This window comes from Rana temporaria, chromosome 3, assembly GCF_905171775.1.
Source record: "Rana temporaria chromosome 3, aRanTem1.1, whole genome shotgun sequence".
NCBI lineage: Eukaryota > Metazoa > Chordata > Amphibia > Anura > Ranidae > Rana > Rana temporaria.
Genome location: NC_053491.1, coordinates 231,131,533 through 231,153,313, shown reverse-complemented (window position 1 = coordinate 231,153,313; position 21,781 = coordinate 231,131,533). Strand labels below are relative to the sequence as shown.

Sequence of the window (21,781 nt, the reverse complement as noted above, 5' to 3'; positions counted from 1 at the left end):
CATTGCAGTGCTGGATCACTGAAACTGGTGGTGTTGGGACCTGGATGGGGGACGTGAGTAAATCTCGCTCCACAAGTTAAGTGGGGGGGGAGAGTCTAATAGAATGGCTTAGGAAGGTGGGTGGAAGGCCAGTAGTGATAGCATGTCCATCATGGTACCAGCTTTTAGGCAGGCACTTTACAAGTCTAAATTAGCCGATAGCCCAGGGCTCAAAATTTCATGTCCTGAGCTACTAGCCAGGCCTTAAAGTGTCACTTGCCCCACCCAACCACTAAACACTCAATTTATGACACTAAAATTATTAACAACTGTTCCCACCATTGCAGCCTCACCTGTGCCGAGGATTGTCAGTTGGATGATGGCCGATCGGCTCCCATTTAACCCCACATACACCAGCCCTCATTTTCCACTTGCAAAATGAGTAGAAAATTTAAGGGCTGCAATAGACATGACAATTATGAATTCTAAGTCTATGAACAGACAGACAATCTAGGAAGATGGTTAGCTACTGAACAGAAGTACAGTTTGCATGAAATCATTCAGACTTGGGAAAATAGAAATCCCTACGAGCAAGGTCAAAATTAAAAAGTTATCATATCATTGGCTTGAATTTTTTTTAGTAGCAAGACAGAAAGCAAAGATGCAACTGTCTACCCATAACAGACAACCAGGTTACTTCTCAGATCATTCTTTAATCAAAAATTAAAGCTTAGAAAAGTGTAATTTCTTATCTTTGATTACATTCAAGTATATATTTCCTTCTTTTAAATTACAGCACAATACATATAAAGAATTTCTAGAAATAGCCTAATTTAGTTCAGATGACCATTGAACCCAGTATTATTGGGCCTGATGTTCAGAGATGTAGGATCTACAGAAGAATGGCAGCTGGGACGCTTAGACATATTGTTGCTTCTTGCTTGTAGCTGCCTTGCTGGCCAAATCTCTGGCTCTCTCCTTTGCTGCAAGTGCTGTTTCCTTTGCTTTTTCTGTTGCCTCTTTTGCAGTTTCCACTAGTGTCCTGGAAGGTATATCACCTGAAAGAGAACAATCTGTTCAAGCACTGACATGGTCACAAACGTACCACCTTGGGATCCCGGCTGCACTGCACCCCTTTACTACAATCTATCCAAATTGGACATTTTAGGGCACACGCATCTACAGCTCAAACAGAACTTCAGTCAAACAGAAGAAAAAAAAAAAGGGAGCCGTTTAAATTTGCATTTATGCCCACCCTGTTATTTTACATAGCTTTTCTACACAGCCCAGTCTGGTAGGACAGCAGCCAAGCAACACTTACAGGTCTGGTCCTGCCCTGGACAGGGAAAGAAGCAGAACTGAAACTCATCTCTGTGCACTCTCCCCCTCCTGCTTATGATGAAGCACGGCGAGTTGAGGCCAAAGAGCTTGATTGGTCTCATCTGACCTCAATACTTTCACCCAGTTCTCCTCTTAACCACTTCAATACCCACCCATTGTGAAATGACGTCCTGGGTTTGAGTGGGGATATCTGAATGATGCCTGCAGCCACAGGCATCATTCAGATATCCATCTCTTCAGCCGGCGATTCTGTGCACCATAAGAACGATCATAGCAGCGGTTTCGCCGCTTGATCGTTCTTATAGGCGGCGGGAGGGGACGCCCCCCCTCCCGCCGCCATCCGGTGCTTCTCCGGGCTCTCCTTTGCCATCGGAGACCCGGAGAAATGATCCGCCGGCGTCGGATGGAAACCATAGAGTAGACTGGTGACCAGATGGTCACCAGTCATCTCTATGATCGTCGGAGGGCCGGGCGCGATGTTATGACGTCACGCCCGGGTCCTGGAATGTAAACACAGCCGCAAACGCGGCTGAAAGCATTAGATCTGTGAAAAAAAAAATTTCACGATCTAATGCTTTCCAGCCTGGAGGAGAGATGTGGGGTCTTATTGACCCCGCATCTCTCCATAAAGAGTACCTGTCACGAGCCATTCCTATTACAAGGGATGTTTACATTCCTTGTAATAGGAATAAAAGTGATCAAAAAAATAAAAAATAAATAAAAAAAGTGTAAAAATAAAAGAAATTGAGTAAAATAAAAAAAAAAAATTATATAAAAAAAAATTTTTAAACGCCCCTGTCCCCCGGTAGCTCGCGCTCAGAAGCGAACACATATGCAAGTCCCGCCCACATATGTAAACGCCGTTCAAACCACACATGTGAGGTATCGCCGCGTGCGTTAGAGCGCCAGCAACAATTCTAGCACTAGACCTCCTCTAACTCTAAAATTGTAACTTGTAAAAAAAAAAAAATAAGCGATGCCTATGGAGATTTTTAAGTACTGACGTTTGGCGACATTCCATGAGTGTGCGCAATTTTAAAGCGTGACATGTTGGGTATTTATTTACTCGGCGTAACTTAATCTTTCACATTATACAAAAAAATTGTGCTAACTTTACTGTTTTGTTTTTTAATTCACAAAACAGTTTTCCCCCAAAAAAATGGCGTTTGAAAAATGATTGCGCAAATACTGTGCGAGATGAAAAGTTGCAATGGCCGGCATTTTATTCCCTAGGGTGTCTGCTAAAAAAATATATATAATGTTTGGGGGTTCTGAGTAATTTTCTAACAAAAAAATTATGATTTATGCATGTAGGAGAGAAGTGCCAAAATAGGCCCGGTATTGAAGTGGTTAACCATTCAGATGTTCATTAGCGGTCTTCAGACGGGCCTGTACATTGTACTTTGAGCAGAGGTACCTTGCAGGCACTGCAGGAATTTAGTCCTTCATGGCCTAGTGTGTTACCAATTGTTTTCTTGGCGACTATTGTCCCAGCTGCTTGAGATCAGACAAGATTCTCCCGTGTAGTTTTGGGCCAATTCCTCACCGGTCTCATGGATCATTGAAACGCTACGAGGTGAGATCTTTCATGGAACCCCAGACCGAGGGAGATGACATTGTGTTTCTTCCCTTTGCGAATAATCGCACCAACTGTTGTCGCCCTCTCACCAAGCTGCTTGGCGATGGTCTTGTAGCCTATTCCAGCCTTGTGTAGATCTACAATCTTGTCCCCCACATCCTTGGACCGCTCTATGGTCTTAGCTATGGTGGCGAGATTGGAATCTGATTGCTTCTGTGGACAGGTGTCTTTTATACAGATTAGGAGCACTCCCTTAAGAGTGTTCCCAATTTCAGCTCATTACCTGTATAGGAGACACATGGGAGCCAGAAATCCAGCTTATTGATGGGAATCAAATACTTGTTTCAGTAATTAAAAAACGCAACTCAATTTATACTTTTATAGAAATGCGTTTGTTTTTCTGTCTCACTGACAAAATACACTGATCATTTGTCAGTGGGCAAACGTACAACATCAGCAGGGGATCAAATACCTCCCCCCTCACTGTAGAGGTCAAAATGTGCCATAGTCACGTTCTTATCAAATATAGGTACCAGCTTTACCGGTGAAATAATCGGTGCATAAAACCAAAATTTGAGTATATACACACAGTATGTGTGCATTGTATCCGAGCCCAACAATGTTTGCGTATGGAATTTAGAAAACAGAACATTACACTGGTATGTAGAACTGCAGGTAAATGGCTGCTTTACACTAAAGACTGGAAGGCTAAAATCCAAGAGGTAATTATATGCAGGCATGTCTAGGAACAAATCGCAAGTTACTCATCAGCTTCTAGTAGTATTAAAAACACACACCAAGTCTTAAGCAAGGTTTTATATACAGGCAAGGCTAGTTATTATAGAGTCAACGTGACCTTGCTCTCGTCACACTTCCCATCTCATGACTCAGACATTACCCAAGCACACAGAGCAGCCGTTCCTGTTTTCAAAGTCAGAATATAAAGGAATTTGTGTATCCACTCACCTTGCATTTTTGCCAGGATAAATTCAAAGCCCTTCATTGCCTTGGTCACATTACTTTTGAACCGAGCCAGACCAAATTCCTAATTTACAGGGAAAAAATAAATAATACTCAAGTCACCCATCTGAATAAAATATGCATATGTTGCATTGATCAGGAACACCATACATAAAATACACACATCACCCTTCTATTTACTCAAATACAATTACAGGCGTTGCCTCTTGCAGTACAGTGATTGTGCTTTACGGTTTTCTCAGCTAGTCTACTTGCATGCTTGAAAATAATGGTTTCCAGGTGACTCGAGTCACCCATACATACCAGATGGTATTTTCAGACGTTATGAACTGGTTCCATGTCTGTTTGCCACACTCAAATGGCCACCTAAGAATAAAGTAGCACTGGCACCGTTTGCCAATGCTGTTCATCTCTTCCATCCCGCCTCCCCATTAAAGAAATAAAATTACACATAGCCAAGCTGCTATGTTTTGTATATTTCAATTGAAGTTTGTGGTGCTGGCATAGCCGCCAACAACTCAAACTTCACCCAATTCAGCAGAAATCAGCCACAATTCAAATCAGAGTTTAAAGCTGTCCATATATGAACTGAAAGCAATAGGTCCTATAATATAGACAGGGTGGCAATTGCACGTGTCAGGCCCATAGAGTACAGACAGCTAATACACAATTAAAATTGTTTACCAGCTTACTAACTGCCAAGTATTTATAATGCTGTTTAACAAGCCTTGCGATTTACACGTGTCACACCAATCTACTACTTCCTCGTTTAGCTTAACTACTCACTGGAACAAGTTGCTTGGTGTCATATTTGCATAAACCACAGACAAAAAACGATTTACAAATCTTTGGCAAGTAAGCTAAAAAGGTACGACAGACATCGGAAGATGTGCTAGTTGTGACCAGCAGCGCGAGCAGGATTTTGAATTACTGTACTTATTGGCGTATAACTCACTTTTTTACCCTGAAAATGTGTGTTATACGCAGGGGGCTGTGGAAAGTTTTTTTCCTGAAACTTCCCTTAAAGCAGTGTTTCTCAATTCCAGTCCTCAGGCCCCCCCAACAGGTCAGGTTTTCAGGATTTCCCTCAGATGAAAAGGCTGTGGTGATTACTAAGGCAGTGAAACTGATCAAATCACCGGTGCAAAATAATGGAAATCCTGAAAACCTGACCTGTTGGGGGGGCCTGAGGACTGGAATTGAGAAACACTGCCTTAAAGTTAGGGTGCGTGTTATACACCGATAAATACGGTACTTGAACAGTCAATCTACTAGTTTGTAATTGCATTACATACTTCTGTCTTTAGATGCAAAATTTTGTTTACACATCCTGCAGTTTGTTGGAAAAGCAAAAATGAGTGCATAGTTCATTTTTCTAGTATGGGTCTTTGAAAAATCACTTCATGAGTATATTGTATAACCGAATGAAGAGGGCCATATTTCACACAGACATACTTTCCTTAATGAGAAAAGACTTTTGCCTAAGAAAACCCTTGTAAGCGTGCTTTACCACTCATCTCAGTATAAAGAAATTTTTAGAGCCATTAAGAATATTCAGGTGACTTCAATAAAGCATTTGCTCCACTTTTCTGATGTTATGACCCTGTAAAAAGACCAGTGCCAGATTCAAAATACAGTATTCTGCTGCCAGTAGCTTTACTTAAACAGCAGATTCAGGTATTTCCTAATAGTACCAGTTTTTGGACATGGCACAATTACTGCTCCAAATTAAAAAAAAAACATTACCTCCAAACTGGAGGTAATAATGTTTTTTATTGGAGATCACAAGCTTGGAGGTAATTAAGACCAACTCTAAAATTGGCATCCAGAGACAGGCAGCTTAGACAGAGTTCCTGTCTGTATACTGTATGGATATATGTAAACAACCCGCACTCTGGAATCCATCAATTCTTTATTCGATAATCACCAAGTGCAAAGCAACTGCTAAAATGTTTCCGCAAAGAGCCTTGTTCACAGCATAGTTACTCATATTACCAACATTTATACAAAAAGACTGGAACTGCTGCCATTCATTAGTCAATGCGATTATAGAATGGCGATTCTCATCTATAACTAGAGACTGAAAGGAAAAAATAAAGTTGCATAGATTTAAAATGCATTTATACACGAATAACCATGAATTCTTCGATTTTCTAATACATATCTAAAATTCATTCCCGTCAGCATTCTCATCAAGTTAAAAATCCAAACTTCTCTCTGCCATGTTTCTGGCAGAAACAACGTGATGGTGCCACGTGCATATCATCCATTGGCACTTAACCATATCCTCTCCACACCTTTGGACAAACTGAGCGATAACATTACTCCCAAAGTTTTAGCCCGATGGCTGGAAAATCTACACCCACTCTACCAATGGGAAAAGATCCCAATGCGTTGACAAGATAGATGTTTAATGATGTCCTTAACTTGATTAACCCGGTTAACGACCGGTTCTTGCACTTATGGCGTCAGAATGGCATGGCAGGGCAGAGTAACGTATATTTACGTTCCTTTAAAAATTCCCGCTGTGTGGGTGCGTGCCCCTGCTGTGAGTTCTGTGATCGACCGTGTCCGCGGAACCCGATGTCCGCGGGTGTCCCATGATCAGGGGGAAGAGGCAAGTGTAAACAAGCATCTCCCTGTTCTGCCTAGTGACCATCAGTGATCGTATGCTCCCTCTCATCGGGAGCAGCGATCGGTGACGCGTCACTCGTAGCCACGCCGCCCAATATTTAAAAGCACTCCCTAGGACACCTAGTGGTTAATCCCTTCACTGCTATTTTCACAGTAATCAGTGCATTTTTATAGCACTGATCGCTGTAAATGACAATGGTCCCAAAAATGTGTCAAAAGTGTCCGCCATAAAAGTCGCAGTAACGGGAAATTATATATATGGGGTTAGTTTTATGGAATGTGTAATATATATATATATATATATATATATATCTCCATAAAACTAACCCCATTTTGTAGAGGTTATAACTTTTGCGCAAACCAATCAATATACGCTTATTGTGTTTTTTTTTGCCAAATATATGTAGAATACATATCGGCCTAAACTGTGGAAAAATAGTTTATAGGATTTTTTTGGGGATATTATAGCAAAAAAGTAAAATATTGCATTTGATCAAATACCACCAAAAGAAAGCCCCATTTGTGGCAAAAATAAAATAAAAAAAAAAAAAGTTAATTTTGTTTGGGAGCCACTTTGCACGACTGCGCAATTGTCAGTTAAAGCGACGTAGTGCCAAATTGCAAAAAAGTCCTCTCGTCTTCGGCCAGCCAAATGGTCCGGGGCTTAAAAGTGGTTAAATTCTCCTGAATAAGTGGTCGCAAAAGTAAGAATATCTTGGCCATCAGATTTGATTTGGTTTTAATGGCCACTCATTAAAAGTAAAGAGGTTTAACCTTAAATTACGTAAAGGGTTCTTTACATTAAGAGCAGCAAGGATGTGGAAATCCACTCCATAGGCGGTGGTCTCAGCGGGGGAGCATCGATAGTGTCAAACTATTAGATAAGCACCTAAACAACCACAACATATAGGGATATACTATGCAATACCGACATAACCACACACATAGGTTGGACTTGTGTCTTTTCAACTTCCCCTACCTACTGTGTAAGAACGTGGATCCATCCCTGTCTGCAGCTGTGGCTATTGCTTTATTGTCATCCCTGGAGTTATATTTGCATGCTACTAATCTAGAGGCTATTGTCACACTCCTGGACAAAGCTTCTTTCAGTGGAACAATTTCTCTTAGCACTCATACATTCAACAAGTGGAACCAATCTAATCGTGTGTGCGCAGGACGACAACTGGTCACCAGCAAAACCAAGTTGCCAGCGCATTCTTTCCAGCAAGTACATGTAGATATGGTTCCACTTGTAGAATTATCCTCCAAAATAGATATCCAGGCTCTTTCCATATATCCATATTCCGAGTTTGTGATGAGCGGGAGGTCGCCTGAACCAGACACCTGTAGTGAAGGTATCAGTAACCAACACACATATTTGGAGGTTTTCACAGTTAGAGCAGTGCTACCCTGCATGGACATTTACCTCCCCTGCACCACAATCCGTGCCAACTCCTTTGTTGATTGCAACAATTATTTCTGGTACCCAACATCCATCCATGGAAAGCATTTGCATCAATTTTCTTAACCAAGTTACTTTGTAAAAGATCACACCAATATTTGTGGCATATGGATAGTCAAACCAATATTTCTCAGGTCTATACTAAAGATGCTTCACCTATACCAGAGGACTCAGTCTGTATTTCCCTGTCTGAACAGGCAAAGACTGCACTGATAAAATAAACTAAACTGGTGGGACGGAGAGGTTCTCAAATGAGATATTGCAGACTCTATGGTCCCCAGAGAGTTAAGAATCAAAAAGTTCCTCATAATCTATTCAGAATGGAATTAATGGTTGGACAAGAGAAGCTTCCAATTACACAAATCATTGGATTTAGAAGGATCTTGTGAATAAAAGACTGAACAAGGCAGAAATGGCAATATATCGCTGTATAGCTTTGACACTTTTTTTACATGCCAAGTCCTTGACACAGAAAAGGTTGAGCTCCTAGATGGAACTGATTGCGCCTCCACCTGTAGTATCAGAGCTCGGATTGTGAGTCGGACTTCCGGAGAGCTGGAATGTGCATGTCTTTGTGCCCCCCCCCCATACACACACGAGGGGGGGCAAAGACATGCACATTCCAGCTCTCCGGAAGTCCGACTCACAATCCGAGCTCTGATACTACAGGTGGAGGTGCTTCAGTTCCATCTAGGAGCTCAACCTCTTCGGTGTCAAGGACTTGGCATGTAAAAAAACAGTCAAAGCCATTTAGCCACAAAAAGGCAAAAAAGGAAAAATAAAAAAACAGAAGAGGGAGTCGAAGCACATCAAAGATTGCAATATTTGAGACAAACAAGGGCCAACTATAATGCAGGCGAAACCGAATATGGACAATGTTTATAACATGGTGAATCCGTCTCATGTCTCCCTTTTGGATCCTGAACTCTAAAGGTCTCTCTCAATACACTTTGATATCTTTAATACTCCATTGTCAATCATTATGTTAAAAATGGTTTTGAAGAAAAAAATAAAATTCTCTTCTGCATCTGACCCCTCTATGGTCTCATCTGAAGGCAGCCCGAGCGACATACAGTACACATCACAAGTTTAATTTTCAGGATTTAATGAGGATGTCAGCTTTGGAGAACCTTTACTCTGAGTCCATGGGTTAAATGAAAATTATGTTGTAGGACTTTGCACAATTTTGTATCCATATACAATACGGCGTTTTGCACATTGTTGCACTTTACTTGCCATTTAGTAGGTTAATGTCATACAGTATTGATTTTCACATTTTGTTGCACTTTAGCTATTGGGTTTTTTTTTTTGCACACCGTTTAATTTGTAGTATTTAATAAGGTATACATTTAAGATTACACACATGTTGTAGAATACTGCAAATCTGTGCTAATCATGACTCTCATCCAACCCTTATTGACCTACATCAATATCGATAAAGCTGCAGTTCGGTCAGTTTAGTTGTCACATATATATCTTTGGTGCCATTCCAACCTTCATCACTGAATGTATGACATGGAATGACACTGCCATTTGGATCACAAGGGATGTAAAAGGCATATTCCACATGAATTGGCTTGATGCCCTCGAATTTCATCTCCAATGCTTTAGTTCCTATAGCATGATGGTTGATTTCTTGTTAAAAAGCCCCATTTTCTTTTGACAATAAGCTTTACCGCCAGTGTAAAGGTGCCTCTATAGCAGTGATGGCGAACCTTGGCACCCCAGATGTTTTGGAACTACATTTCCCATGATGCTCATGCACTCTGCAGTGTAGATGAGCATCATGGGAAATGTAGTTCCAAAACATCTGGGGTGCCAAGGTTTGCCATCACTGCTCTATAGGGTGGTGGGAGGAATTTTTTTCTTCCCAATCCTTTTGCGAGACATCAAAATGGTACGTTGATTCATAGATTACCTGCTATTTATGGCAGTGTACTGCAGAGGACATCTTTCGCTTGAACCAGTATCTTGAACCATTTGTCAACACCCCCCACCCAAAAAAAAAAAATGTTATAGCTTATCCTGTGCCATTTGGCCCCCTGTAACACCAAAAACCTGTCTGATCCTGCCAGTTTCTCCACACCCTTCTAAACTGACCAAACGGTGCATCACGGCTGCTGAGACCAGAAACTGGTCAGTTTACGTGGCTCTATCCCCCCCCCCCCCCCTCTGTGTGAGAGCCGCCCCTCCCCCTCCTGCTGCTCTCATAACACTAACCTGCATACACCTTCAGCGCTGCCTCCTATTGCAGTGTCCCCCTCTGAATGATTTATAAAGACCCAATTTAAGAGGCGAGATTGCGATCACATAACCAGCCAGCCCTCTCCTCCTCCCTCCAGACTGACAGCAGATTTTTTTTAGCCCCACCTCAGATGAGGAAAGGAGAAAGCTGACCTGTCATGTGATTGCAATCTCTGCTGTGAAATTAGGTATTTGCAGCATTTATTCTTATAAATCTCACAGAGGGGAGGCAGTGCCGGTGGTGTACAGGTTAGAGTGGCTTAATAACCACTTTAATAATCTGAACCTGGAATTTGGTTGCAATTGATAAATCTAAAACCAATTTTCTATGGAAGCAGGCCTCCAAGAGCTCCAGAATCAGGGACGTCAAAAGGATGGAGTATATGACAGCTTCCCTGAATAACACGCTCGATACTCACAACCGGGTATGGGAGCTATGGGATGTGCTGGAGGCCTCGATCGCCTGATGGACCCCCCCCCCCTCTTTGGGGAGGCGTCGCGTGGTTGGGATCCCCGGTTGCGGGGAGGTTCTGGGGCGGGTGGTTTTCCTTTTTCTCCCTCACTACTCTTTACCTATCTTTCTCGGCTCTCCATTTTCTTTTCCCAACCTCTACATCAGGGATCTACAAACTCTTCAAACAAAGGGCAGTTTATTGTCCTTCAGACTTTAAAGAGGGCCGGATTATTGCCAGCAGGGGCAGAAAATGTCACGGGCTCGGCCCGAGAATAAATATGGTCTCAGGGTTGGTGGTCAATAGGAGTAGGAGTAGTGCCCCTATTAGTAGTAAGAATAGTATCCCATCATTGGTATCGGTGGAAGAAATAGTGCAACATTGTTGGTGTCAGAGGGAGGAATAGTGCCCCAAGGGCCGGATAAAGACTAGCAAAGGGCTACAGTTTGGAGACCCCTGCTCTACACTATATCTCCATTCTCCTTTGTTCGCCAATGCACACTCTGGCAGGCTGGACATTGTTATGTTACAGAAACTTTGCATTACATTCAACCGATCGGATCTTGCTTTGTACTGTCTTTGGTTATTTGTCCTGCATAAATTACTTCAGTTTTACAGCCGGCAATACTGTATGCCCTGCCAAGTACTTGCTATACAATATTTTATGTCCTTTTGTTCTTTTTTCGGCTGGAAAATTTTGAAAACCAATTGAAATGTAAGTTTTGAAAACCAAATTTTCTGGATATCAATTCGGAGGGTAATACTACAAGTGGAACCGTATCTACACGCACTTGCCGGAAAGAAAGCGCTGGCGACCAGTTGTCGCACTCACGATTGGATCCGTTCCACTTGGTGAATGTATGAGTGCCAAGAGAAATTGTTTCACTGAAAGAAGCTTTGTCCAGGAGTGCGAAAATAGCCTAAATAGATTAGTAGCATGCAAATATAACTCCAGGGAAAACAATAGAGCAGACAGGGATAGATCCATATTATTAAAACAAAGCCCATATAAAAAATCCCACACAAATCCAATGGCCAAGATATTCTTACTTTTGCTACCACTTTTTCAGGAGAATGTAATCAAATTAAGGATCTCATTAAACAGTTACCTATCTTGTCCACTGATTGGAACTTGTTCCATTCCTAAAGAGGGCGTAGATTTTCCAGCAGTGGGGCTAAAACTGAGCAATGTTATCACCCAGTTTGTTTTTGTCCAAAAGGTGTGGCGAGGACATGGTTAAGTGCCAATGGATGATATGCATGTGGCACCAACACATGTCTGCCACAAACATACAAAAAAGAAAAAGCCTGAAGATTGTACAATCTTTTGCTACACGGAATGAGTTTGTGCAGGACTACATAAACTGTGGTTCCTCCAATGTAGTTTATGCAATAGAGTAGGGGTCTCCAAAGTACGGCCCGCGGGCCACATCCGGCCCGCTAGGCCATTTTTACCGGCCTGCAGCTAGTCATTAGACTTACGCATGGACGGTCTTTGTTCCAAAGCATTGTGGGGTTGCAAAACCTGTGATGCATACTCAGCCCCGGCAGTATGCAGCACAGGTCCCACCACTCCCCGCCACAACCAATCCCAGCGCTCTGCCACAACCAATCCCAGCGCTTGCTCGGGCCTCGACCAATAAAGTGTAACAGCGGGGCGGGAGCCAAGATGGGGGAAGTGCAGAAGGTCTGCACTTGAGGCATAGTGGTAAAGTACGGCGAGACTGATGAGGAGGAAACAAATGTGCAGAATGGAATGAATTGGCTATGTTGGGGGCACAGTTGTTAGTGTGGCGGAGTTGATTGCTCTGAATGGGACACAGTTATGGCAGTGAGGGGGGACACAGTTGTGGGGGGTTATGGAACTGAATGGGACACATTTTGGGGGAGTTTGACACTGAAGGGACAAAGCTGGGGGGGTGGTTATGGCACTGAAGGGGACACCGTTGTAGGGGGTTTGATGGCTGTGATGGGGACACAGGGGGATCTGATGGTCTGAGGGTGACACAAATGTGCATAGGGGCTCTGATGGAGACATCAGTTGGCAGGGATCATCTGATGAGTGATGGAGACACAAATGTGTTGGGAGACTGATGGGGACACAGATTTAATGCACAATGGAAGTTTAACTACATTTAGCTGCAGGAGTAGGACACAGGTGCACCATCTAGCCCCGCTTCCAGAAGCCTGGTACATTTTATTCTATTCCGCTGCTGTGGATTTAATAATAAATCTTTTTTTTCCCTCTGCCCCCGAGTATGTGTAAAATTTACGAGGTGGCCCTCGAAATGAAGTTTGGAGACCCCTGCAATAGAGTATACATTGTGCAGTATGTGGGCTGCACGATTAGATCTCAGGACATGGGTGAGCGAACCCTTTCCTGGAGCCTCATATCAATCAGAATAAGGGTTTATCAAATGTAGCTAAACTAATAGCAAGCTATTAGAGAAAAGTTTGGTGGATTTTTAACTTAACGAGAATGCCGACAAGAATTTTAGATATGTTGATGTATTTTTACAACTACAGCCAATAGGTTGGATGCGCAATGTCCTCATCTATATTCATATACCCCAATTTCCCCTCAATATCTCTCACTACGAATCATTTATTTTCCTGAAATCTCAGTTTTGACCCACAAAAAGTTTAATGGTTTTTAATTCTGATTTTTAAATCACAGAATTCATGTACGATAATCTATGATTACAATCATTGTTTTTTCATGGTTATTGTGTCAAATAAATGCATTTTAAATCTATGCAAAAAAAGTTTGCATTCAGAGAGTCTCTATGCAATGGCGATTCAATCTCATCTATAGCTAATCGCATTGACTGGAAGTGGTTCTAGTCTTTTTGTATACATGTTGGTGCTGGTTATATGGGCAACTATGCTGTTAACAAGGCTCTTCACCAAAACATGTTAGCAGTTACTTTGTATTTGGCTATAACCGAAGAATTTACAGATTCTGAGTTGTGATGAGTGGGAGGACGCTTGAAACCTGGTACCTGTAGTGAAGGTACCAGTAACCAACATTCATATTTGGAGGTTTTCACAGTTAGAGCGATGCTACCCTGCATGGACGTTTGTCAGAGTGCCTGTCTCTGTGCAGCAGGCGTCATGTTTGTCACCACTACCCACTCCCTACCCATCACTGGTTGCTACGCCAAGTTATACATTCCACATCAGGTTCATTCTCCTTGTAAATGACAGCAGGCTGTGGGCATATTCTACAGACAATAGCAGTCTGTCTATTGGCCATTAATTTGCTCACTGCCAATTAAAAGGGGAATGGACTTGATCGCAAAGAATTCTCATCAGGCTTAAGTTGCCCAGTTTCAAAAATCCTCATCAGCTGTTCTGTCTGTGTGTCTGCTGCAACAGCAGGGATATCAGTCTGCTGCAAAGATGGAGTGTCCAGTCAGTGCATCATGCACACTAACAGGTACATGAAGCCGAAATGAAAAATCACCGCTCTAGGATACCAATAAGAAATTCTCATCACTTGATCCAAAGCCATGGGTGCCAACAATGCATGGAATGATGCAAAATGAAGGAAAAACGTTCAGGACAGCCAAACACCAAAAATAAATTGCTTTTATTTTAAAAATCAAAGACACAAAAAGCATGCCACAGCAGACGGGGTAAAAAGTTGATGCATTTCACACCAACCTTTAGTTCTTATTCATAGCTAAACGAAGGTACATGAAGCTGTCACCTGTGCTGACATTTGCCATGCGAAGCCACAAAAGAATGCGCCAGACACTTATGATTTTCTTTGATAGCATTTAAACTCTATTAGAATTAAACAAGTACGCCAAATGTCCATGGCACAAAATACAGTTCATAATTTCTCTACTTGGACGAAGGCTGAAGAATTTGTAAACATGGACTTTTACATCTTCGATCAGTTAAAAAAAAAATGTTTTATCCCAGCCAAAATATAGACTCAACTCACTTGTATGGGTCTGCTAAAGCCAAACAGACGTGAAGACACCCAAGCCTCCCTTTTAATCTCGGTCCAATTTTTGTTATCTGGATTTTCACAGTATGTGCAGCGTTCCTCCACAGACTGTAAATACAAAAATATTATATTTTTTTGCAAATTAAGAGCTCTTAAAACACTAGTCTAAGCAGTGGGGTTGACTGCAAGAACAAATATAAACAGTGTCCTTGCTTACCATGACTGTGCTGTGGTTTATGTTCCAGGTATAGGTTGTCATGGTTTTCTTATGAAGGTCGATTATGGAGTCTTCAAAAATGTACACAGCATGGGCCACATTGGCTGGGAGGAAGCGCTCGGCCCAACGTGGTAGGCGGTTGGTCTTCGTTAATAACCTCCTGGTTAAAAGCTTCTGGTCACTGGTTACCTCACGGTACAGAATGTCTTCAGTCAGGACATGTTTGCTTTAGGCCCAGGAGGAAGAAAAAAATAAAAATATATATATTTTTCAAATAAAACAAACAATCTGTAGACACAGAAAAGTATATTTTACAAACTAAAGATTTGTGGAGATTTAAAAAGTTCACCAAAAGCAATGATAACTTCCCCTTTTAAAAGCATATAGCCACTTTGTGCTATACATACACAATAGATGTTTCCAAAAGAGGGGCTGCAGCATGTATTTATTGCATAATAGAATAGAAGAATTTCAAGCTTCCTGTCATTTTAAATACAATAGATAATATGGGTGCAACTGGCACAATTGCCATTACTAAACAATGTACTATAGAGCTGCACGATTCTGGCCAAAATGAGAATCATTTTTTTTTGCTTAGAAGATAGCTCATGATTCTCGTGGCATAACATCTTTCACATTAAAAAAAAAAATTGGGCCAACTTCAGTTTCTTTTTTTTATTCATTGATGTGCATTTTCCCCCCCAAAAAATAGCATTTGAAAGACCGCTGGGCAAATACATAAAATATGGCAGCAATTGCAATTTTATTCCCTAGGGTCTCTACTAAAAAATATATAATGTTTGGGGGTTCCAAGTAATTTTCTAGCAAAAGAAAGGATTTTAACTTGAGAAACAAGTGCCAAAAAGACTTGGACTTTAAGTGGTTAAACTTCCTGCATTTACACACAGAAGTTACAGTGTTTCATGCTATTACAAACTTGGCAGACTGCAGATTTTTCTTCTTTACACAAATAAGTTTATCCCTTTGATCCAAGAAGGAAGCATTATAGTTACAATGTTTCTGTTAAGAACTTGGCAGACTGCCTGGATATTTTCTTGACAGCTGAGTAGATAAAGTCTCTCCTGAATGGTGGAGAAGTAGTCGGGCCAACTATTTAGTTCCATCAACAAAAAGGTGAAGTCGCCCACAGTTTGACCAATACTATTTAAAGTGACCGGAAACCTGGAATTCTATGATCCAGCTGATTATATTGTATTTCATGAGCAGGAAAATTAATGCCTTAAAGTAGCATTCCTGACTGAACCTAACTCGACTGAAAAATTCTCAACTCTACTAGCAGTGTACACAATCCTTTGACAATGGTGCTGTACACACATTCATACCCTTGAAATTTTCCAAATTTTGTCGAGTTGCAACCATAAGACGTAAATGTATTTTATTGTTGTAAATAAAGTGGCTCATAATTGTGAAGTGGAAGGAAAATGAAAAATGGTTCTCCTATTTTATTTACAAAGATTGGTGTTAAGTGTGGCATGCATTTGTATTCAGCCCCCATGAATCAACACTTTGTAGAACGACCTTTTGCTGCAATTATAGCTGCAAATCTTTTGCGGGGAGGTCTCTTCTGGAATTGCACATCGGTGACATTTTTGCCTAGTCTTTGCAAAATAGCTAAAGCTCTGTCAGATTGGATGGAGAGCGTCTGAACAGAAATGTAAGTCTTCACACCGATTCTCATCACATGCTTTGATCTAAAACCATTCCATTGTAGCTCTGGCTGTATGTTTAGGCTTATTGTCCTGCTGAAAGTTGAACCTCCGTCCCAGTCTCAAATTTTGGCTTGCCCTGTATTTGGCTCCATCATCCCATCAACTCTGACCAGCTTCCCTGTCGAAGAAAAGCCTCCCCACAACATAATGCTGCCACCACCACATTTCATATGAGGGGGGGGGGGGGGGCTTTGTGGTGGTGTGTTCAGAGTGATGAACAGTGTTAGTTTTCCACCATACATAGCGTTTTGCTTTTAGGCCAAAAACTAACATTTTGGTGCCATCTGACCAGAGCACCTTCTTCCACATGTTTGCCATGTCCCCCACATGACTTCTCGCAAACTGGAAAACTTATGGCTTTCATTCAACAATGGCCATCTTCTTGCTACTCTTCCATAAAGGCCAGATTTGTGGAGTGCACAACTAATAGTTGTCCTGTGGATAGATTCTCCCACCTGAGCTGTGGATCTCTGCAGCTTCGCCAGTTACCGTGGGCCTCTTGGCTGCTTCTCCGATTAAAGCTCTCTTTACCCTGCCTGTCTGTTTAGGTGGACGGCCATGTCTTGGTAGGTTTTCAGTTTTGCCATACTCATTCCATTTACACACACACACACACACACACACACTATAAGCCTGCTACGGCAGCTGCCGTAGAATGCCAGGATTGGGACACTGCTCTCCCTGTACCCACCGCCATACACTTCGCAGATGCAAGTCATCTCAGACTATTTAACCACACCCCCTGTAAGATATGTGCAACTTAAACCATGCGTCTAGAGCCCACTTTTGATCTTGAACATGCGCAAACCAATTTTATGATACACCCCCGATGGAATCATATCACATACCTCTAAACGCAGCAGCTTATCTGCTGAATAAGGCCTAATCATGACAGAACTGCATTACTCTATTTTTAGAACTGCCATGATGTCAGTGTTAAACAGTTATTTATATTCTAATCCAACTTAATCGGCAATATTGATGACATAAAATTACTTTTATACTAACAGTAGGTCACAAGAGTGAGTAATATCCCTTACTTTTTTTTTTTACCTGTTTGAGACCAAGCGTCCCTGTCGGCTGTATTGGTTTCAGAACAGACAGGGATAGTAGGAAGCAATTTATTATTTGCAGGGGGAACGACAGAACAGCACTTCACAGCTATACTGTAACTTAACCTGCATAACCACTCACATTTCTGTTGATGTGACAACACTGAAGAAATTACACTTTCCTACAATGTAAAGTAGTGAGTGTACAGCTTGTATAACAGTGTAAATTTGCAGTCCCCTCAAAATAACTCAACACACAGCCATTAATGTCTAAGCGAAAATGTCCATATTGGGCCCCAATTAGCCGATCTCCCTCCCTGGTGTCACGTGACTCTTTAGTGTTACAAGCTCTCAGGTGTGAATGGGGAGCAGGTGTGTTACATTTGGTGCTATTACTCTCTCATACTGGTCACTGGAAGTTAAACATGGCACCTCATGGCAAAGAACTCCAAGGATGTGAAAAAGAATTGTTGCTCTACATAAAGATGGCCTAATTGGTTCCACTAGATTTTAGTTAGGGGTATCAGAGTAAAGGGGCTGAATACAAATGCACGCCACACTTTTCACATATTTATAAACAACTAGCTGAATACCCGGCGTTGCCCGGTCTTCCTATCTTAACCTTTTGGGGAGGAAAATCATAGTAATATAAATATACCCATCTTTTATATAAGGGTGTAGGTAAGGGTTAATTTCACTGTCATATATTTTTATTTGGCATATAAGTAATATGTGTACCAGGTATTATTGAAATATCTCCAGGCGTACAGAAGTTATGTGGGAACATACATTTCCCATTGATTTGCATGGGACTTTAAACAAAAACCCCGACCCTCACAAATGGGGGTAGTTAAGGGATAAATTACCTATCCTATAGTTTAAGTGGACATATAACATGTGACCAAGCGTTATCGAAATATGTACAGCCGTTTGGAAGTTATGAAGTAACATTTCCCAGAGTTGAATGGGACTTTAAAGAAAAACCCCGACCATGGCAAATGGGGGTGGGTAAGGGTTAAACCACCTATCCTATGTTTGTTGCTGACATATAAGTAACATGTGTGCCAAGTTTCATGTTAATATCTTTAGGCGTTTGGACGTGATACTGACACACACACACACAACTTTTATATATAGAGATTTTGAAAAACATTTATCATTTTCCTTCCACTTCATAATTATGTGCCACTTTGTGTTGGTCTATCACAAAAATACATTTACATTTTTGGTTGTAACATGACATTGTGGAAAATTTTAAATGTATATATTATATACTAGGGTTGCATCGATACCAGTATCGATGCAGATATTGAGCATTTGCACGAGTACTTGTACTCATGCAAATGCTCCTATGATTGACCCGATATCTGTCAGACAGACAGTACACCCGGCGTCCTCAGTGTAACAGGGGGGCTGGGCAGCCTCAGATGATCGGTGCGGTGGTGAGGGCAGTTAAAAGCACCGATCTCCCTGTACAGCTTTTCTGACAGCTGCTTCGCAGTACTTGGAAAAAAAATAAAATATCAGTACTTGTACTCAGTCTTAAAAAGTGGCATTGGTGCAAAATATAATATAAATATGTATTGATTTATATAGCGCCAACAGTTTATGCAGCGCTTTACAACATGGAGGGAGGGACAGCACAATTACAATACAGAAGGTGCAGGAGGGCCCTGCTCAGAGCTTACATTCTAAAGGGAGGGGGTACAAAAGGTAATAGCTGCAGAGAATGATTTGATGGGGGTGGCTCAGGACAGTTCGGTGGGTGTGGGATATACAAATATAATTTAGACCATCCCTACATTAAAAAATAGGATTTTTTGTACTCACCGTAAAATCCTTTTCTCCGTCGTCCATGGACAGACACAGCCTTCTCAAGTCTTGACAAGTGGGTTATGTTCCTGTTCATAGGAGACCGAACAGGAACATAACCCACTTGTTAAGACTCAAGAAGGCTGTGTCCGTCCATGGACGATAAGAAAAAGACGAATAGTCTGTACATGGTATGCAGTTACTGTCTTGTTACACGAAAAAGGGGAATAGGAAATATTGGGTGTGGAAGACCAGAGCTTCCCTTTTCACATCCAGAAAATAGTTTATATAAATGGAAAGACTTCCCATGGCTGAGCTTACCTGTATGGGTTTGGGTAGCGCTGCCAAAAAGCAGTAAATACTTGGTCCCAGGAGCTCTTCAGCTCATTCAAGCCTAGAAAATACTTCACCATTGTTCCCAAAAAAATCACTGCATCAACTAGATGGACTCAGGAAACCATCGGAGGACGGCAGTGATGGGGTGTAGAGGTCACCTGGAGAAACCGCCTGGATCCAGCGTGAAGCCGGGCTGCGTCTGCCCTAGTGGAGGGACTGCAAAGAAAATATGAACACATTTATGTGTGAAACTAGAAAATCCTGTATACTTTATAATCAGCCATGTCCCTCTCTGCAGCTCAAGACAGAACAGCGTGATGCATAAAACACCTCAGTAGTCTCATTTGTGATAACTGCACTTTCCGCTAAACTAGTGTACATTGTAACTATTATGAACAGCAGTACAAGGTGATTTCTTTTTTAACACAGGGCAGCTTAAGAGAACAGATTGGAATACGTCCCTAGCAGGGATCTTCAAACAACGGCCCTCCAGCTGTTGCGTCGCTACACATCCCATGAGGCATTGTAAAAATCAACATTCACAGACATGATGGGAATTGTAGGTCTTGAATAACTGGAGGGGCGTAGGGGGAGAGTTACTAGAAGTGGTACACTCAGAATCTGGTGCAGCTCTGTGTAGTAGGCAGTCAGCTTCTAAATTCAGTTTGTTCCATTAAGATTTGCCAATAAAACCTGGAAGCTGATTACCGTATTTATCGGCGTATAACGCACACTTTTTTCCCCTTAAAATCAGGGGAAAATCGTGGGTGCGCATTATACGCCAATCTCCGCTGTCTGTCTGAGCCTAGAGTACTGCGCACTCGGCTACGCCCGCAGCCACGCTAGAGGAGCCGAACACACAGGAAATCTGGCTCTTCTCTGCGCCAAATCCAAAAACAAACACCGCTGCAACCCCCGGGGCAAGGTGCAGATGGACTCGCAGACGGACACACTGGACGGAGACGGACACCTGGATGGAGGCCGCAGACGGACACCCACAACGCTGGACGGACCCCGCGCAAGAAAGCCACAGACGGACACCCACAAGGCTGGACGGACCCCGCGAAAGAAAGCCGCAGACGGACACCCACAAGGCTGGAGGGACCCCGCGCAAGGCCGCAGGACAAGGCCGCAGATGGACGCAGGGCAAAAATTTAAGTTCTTTTTTTCCCCCTTTAACTACCTGTCTAAGGTTGGGGTGCGCGTTATACCCCCGATAAATACGGTAGTTCCTTTGCAAAGCTGCACCCGATTTTTCATGCTTCAGCAAACACCCCCTAGTTTGGAGACGACCCCCGCCTTACAGAGCTGTAATCACTTATCCAATCAGAAATCAAACTCAACATTTTCAACCCTTCCATAATAAAGCACTGGTAATTGTGTTCACTAGGTAGAAAAGAAGCCTGGACAGGGGGCACATATCTGGCCTGGACAGGGGGCACATATCTTCTCAGATGATCATAGGAATCCCTCAGTCTATGGATAAGGACATAGATAGGGACTGATAGAGACCAGAGATAGGTCCAGGTAGAGACCAATCACCACAGCACTGGGTTCTGTCAGCACACTACAGAATAAGATGGAAGATACCAGAGCAAATTCCATACATACAGTGCAATATAATCCCAGGAGAAAACTACATGGTAACCGCACCAAGCAATGCCCACCATGCCCAGCTGGGCCACCTCACCATTATATAAAATCAGTATAGCGGCAGGTTCTTTAATCCCTGTCATTGCCCTTGAGGTGCGCCAGCTGCTAATAGACAGAGTACTCATGAATGACTGAACACGTGTTTCCCTATGTGATACAATGCGAAGTGTCCCTGAGAAAATAACACTGTATATCCACACTCTCCCCACCTCCCTCCTTACCCGCTCCACGCAGGGACTCAGCTCTTTCCAGCCGCCATGAGGATGGTACAGGACGCCCCTAACTTCCGGCACCGAGCGCTACCTCGCACATCACGTGACCGGCACTTGGCTGCCATTTCCGGAGTCACGT

At 42.3% G+C, this 21,781-nt stretch overlaps 1 protein-coding gene and 1 non-coding gene across 2 annotated transcripts; both read right to left on the bottom strand.

Moving 5' to 3' along the window:
• Positions 1 to 679: 679 nt before the first annotated feature.
• Positions 680 to 21,760, bottom strand: PRELID1 (PRELI domain containing 1). The gene is made up of 6 exons (XM_040344420.1): positions 21,652 to 21,760; positions 19,763 to 19,993; positions 14,848 to 15,073; positions 14,625 to 14,738; positions 3,866 to 3,944; positions 680 to 1,037 (listed from the first exon to the last, which is right to left on the bottom strand). The coding sequence occupies exons 2-6, from the start codon at positions 19,852 to 19,854 to the stop codon at positions 898 to 900; spliced, it is 651 nt and encodes a 216-aa protein (XP_040200354.1). The 5' UTR covers positions 19,855 to 19,993; positions 21,652 to 21,760; the 3' UTR covers positions 680 to 897.
• LOC120934140 lies at positions 17,631 to 17,761 on the bottom strand. The gene has a single exon (XR_005748290.1). It is a non-coding gene; the product is annotated as a small nucleolar RNA SNORA63 (small nucleolar RNA).
• Positions 21,761 to 21,781: the final 21 nt, after the last annotated feature.

Coding starts and splice junctions, on each gene's coding strand:
- PRELID1 (XM_040344420.1), bottom strand. CDS start 19,854: ATGGTGAAGTATTTTCTAGGCTTGAATGAGCTGAAGAGCTCCTGGGAC. Junction 3,945..14,624: donor GCTTTAGCAGACCCATACAA/GTGAGTTGAGTC, acceptor CCTGTAAATTAG/GAATTTGGTCTGGCTCGGTT. Junction 1,038..3,865: donor TATCCTGGCAAAAATGCAAG/GTGAGTGGATAC, acceptor GTTCTCTTTCAG/GTGATATACCTTCCAGGACA.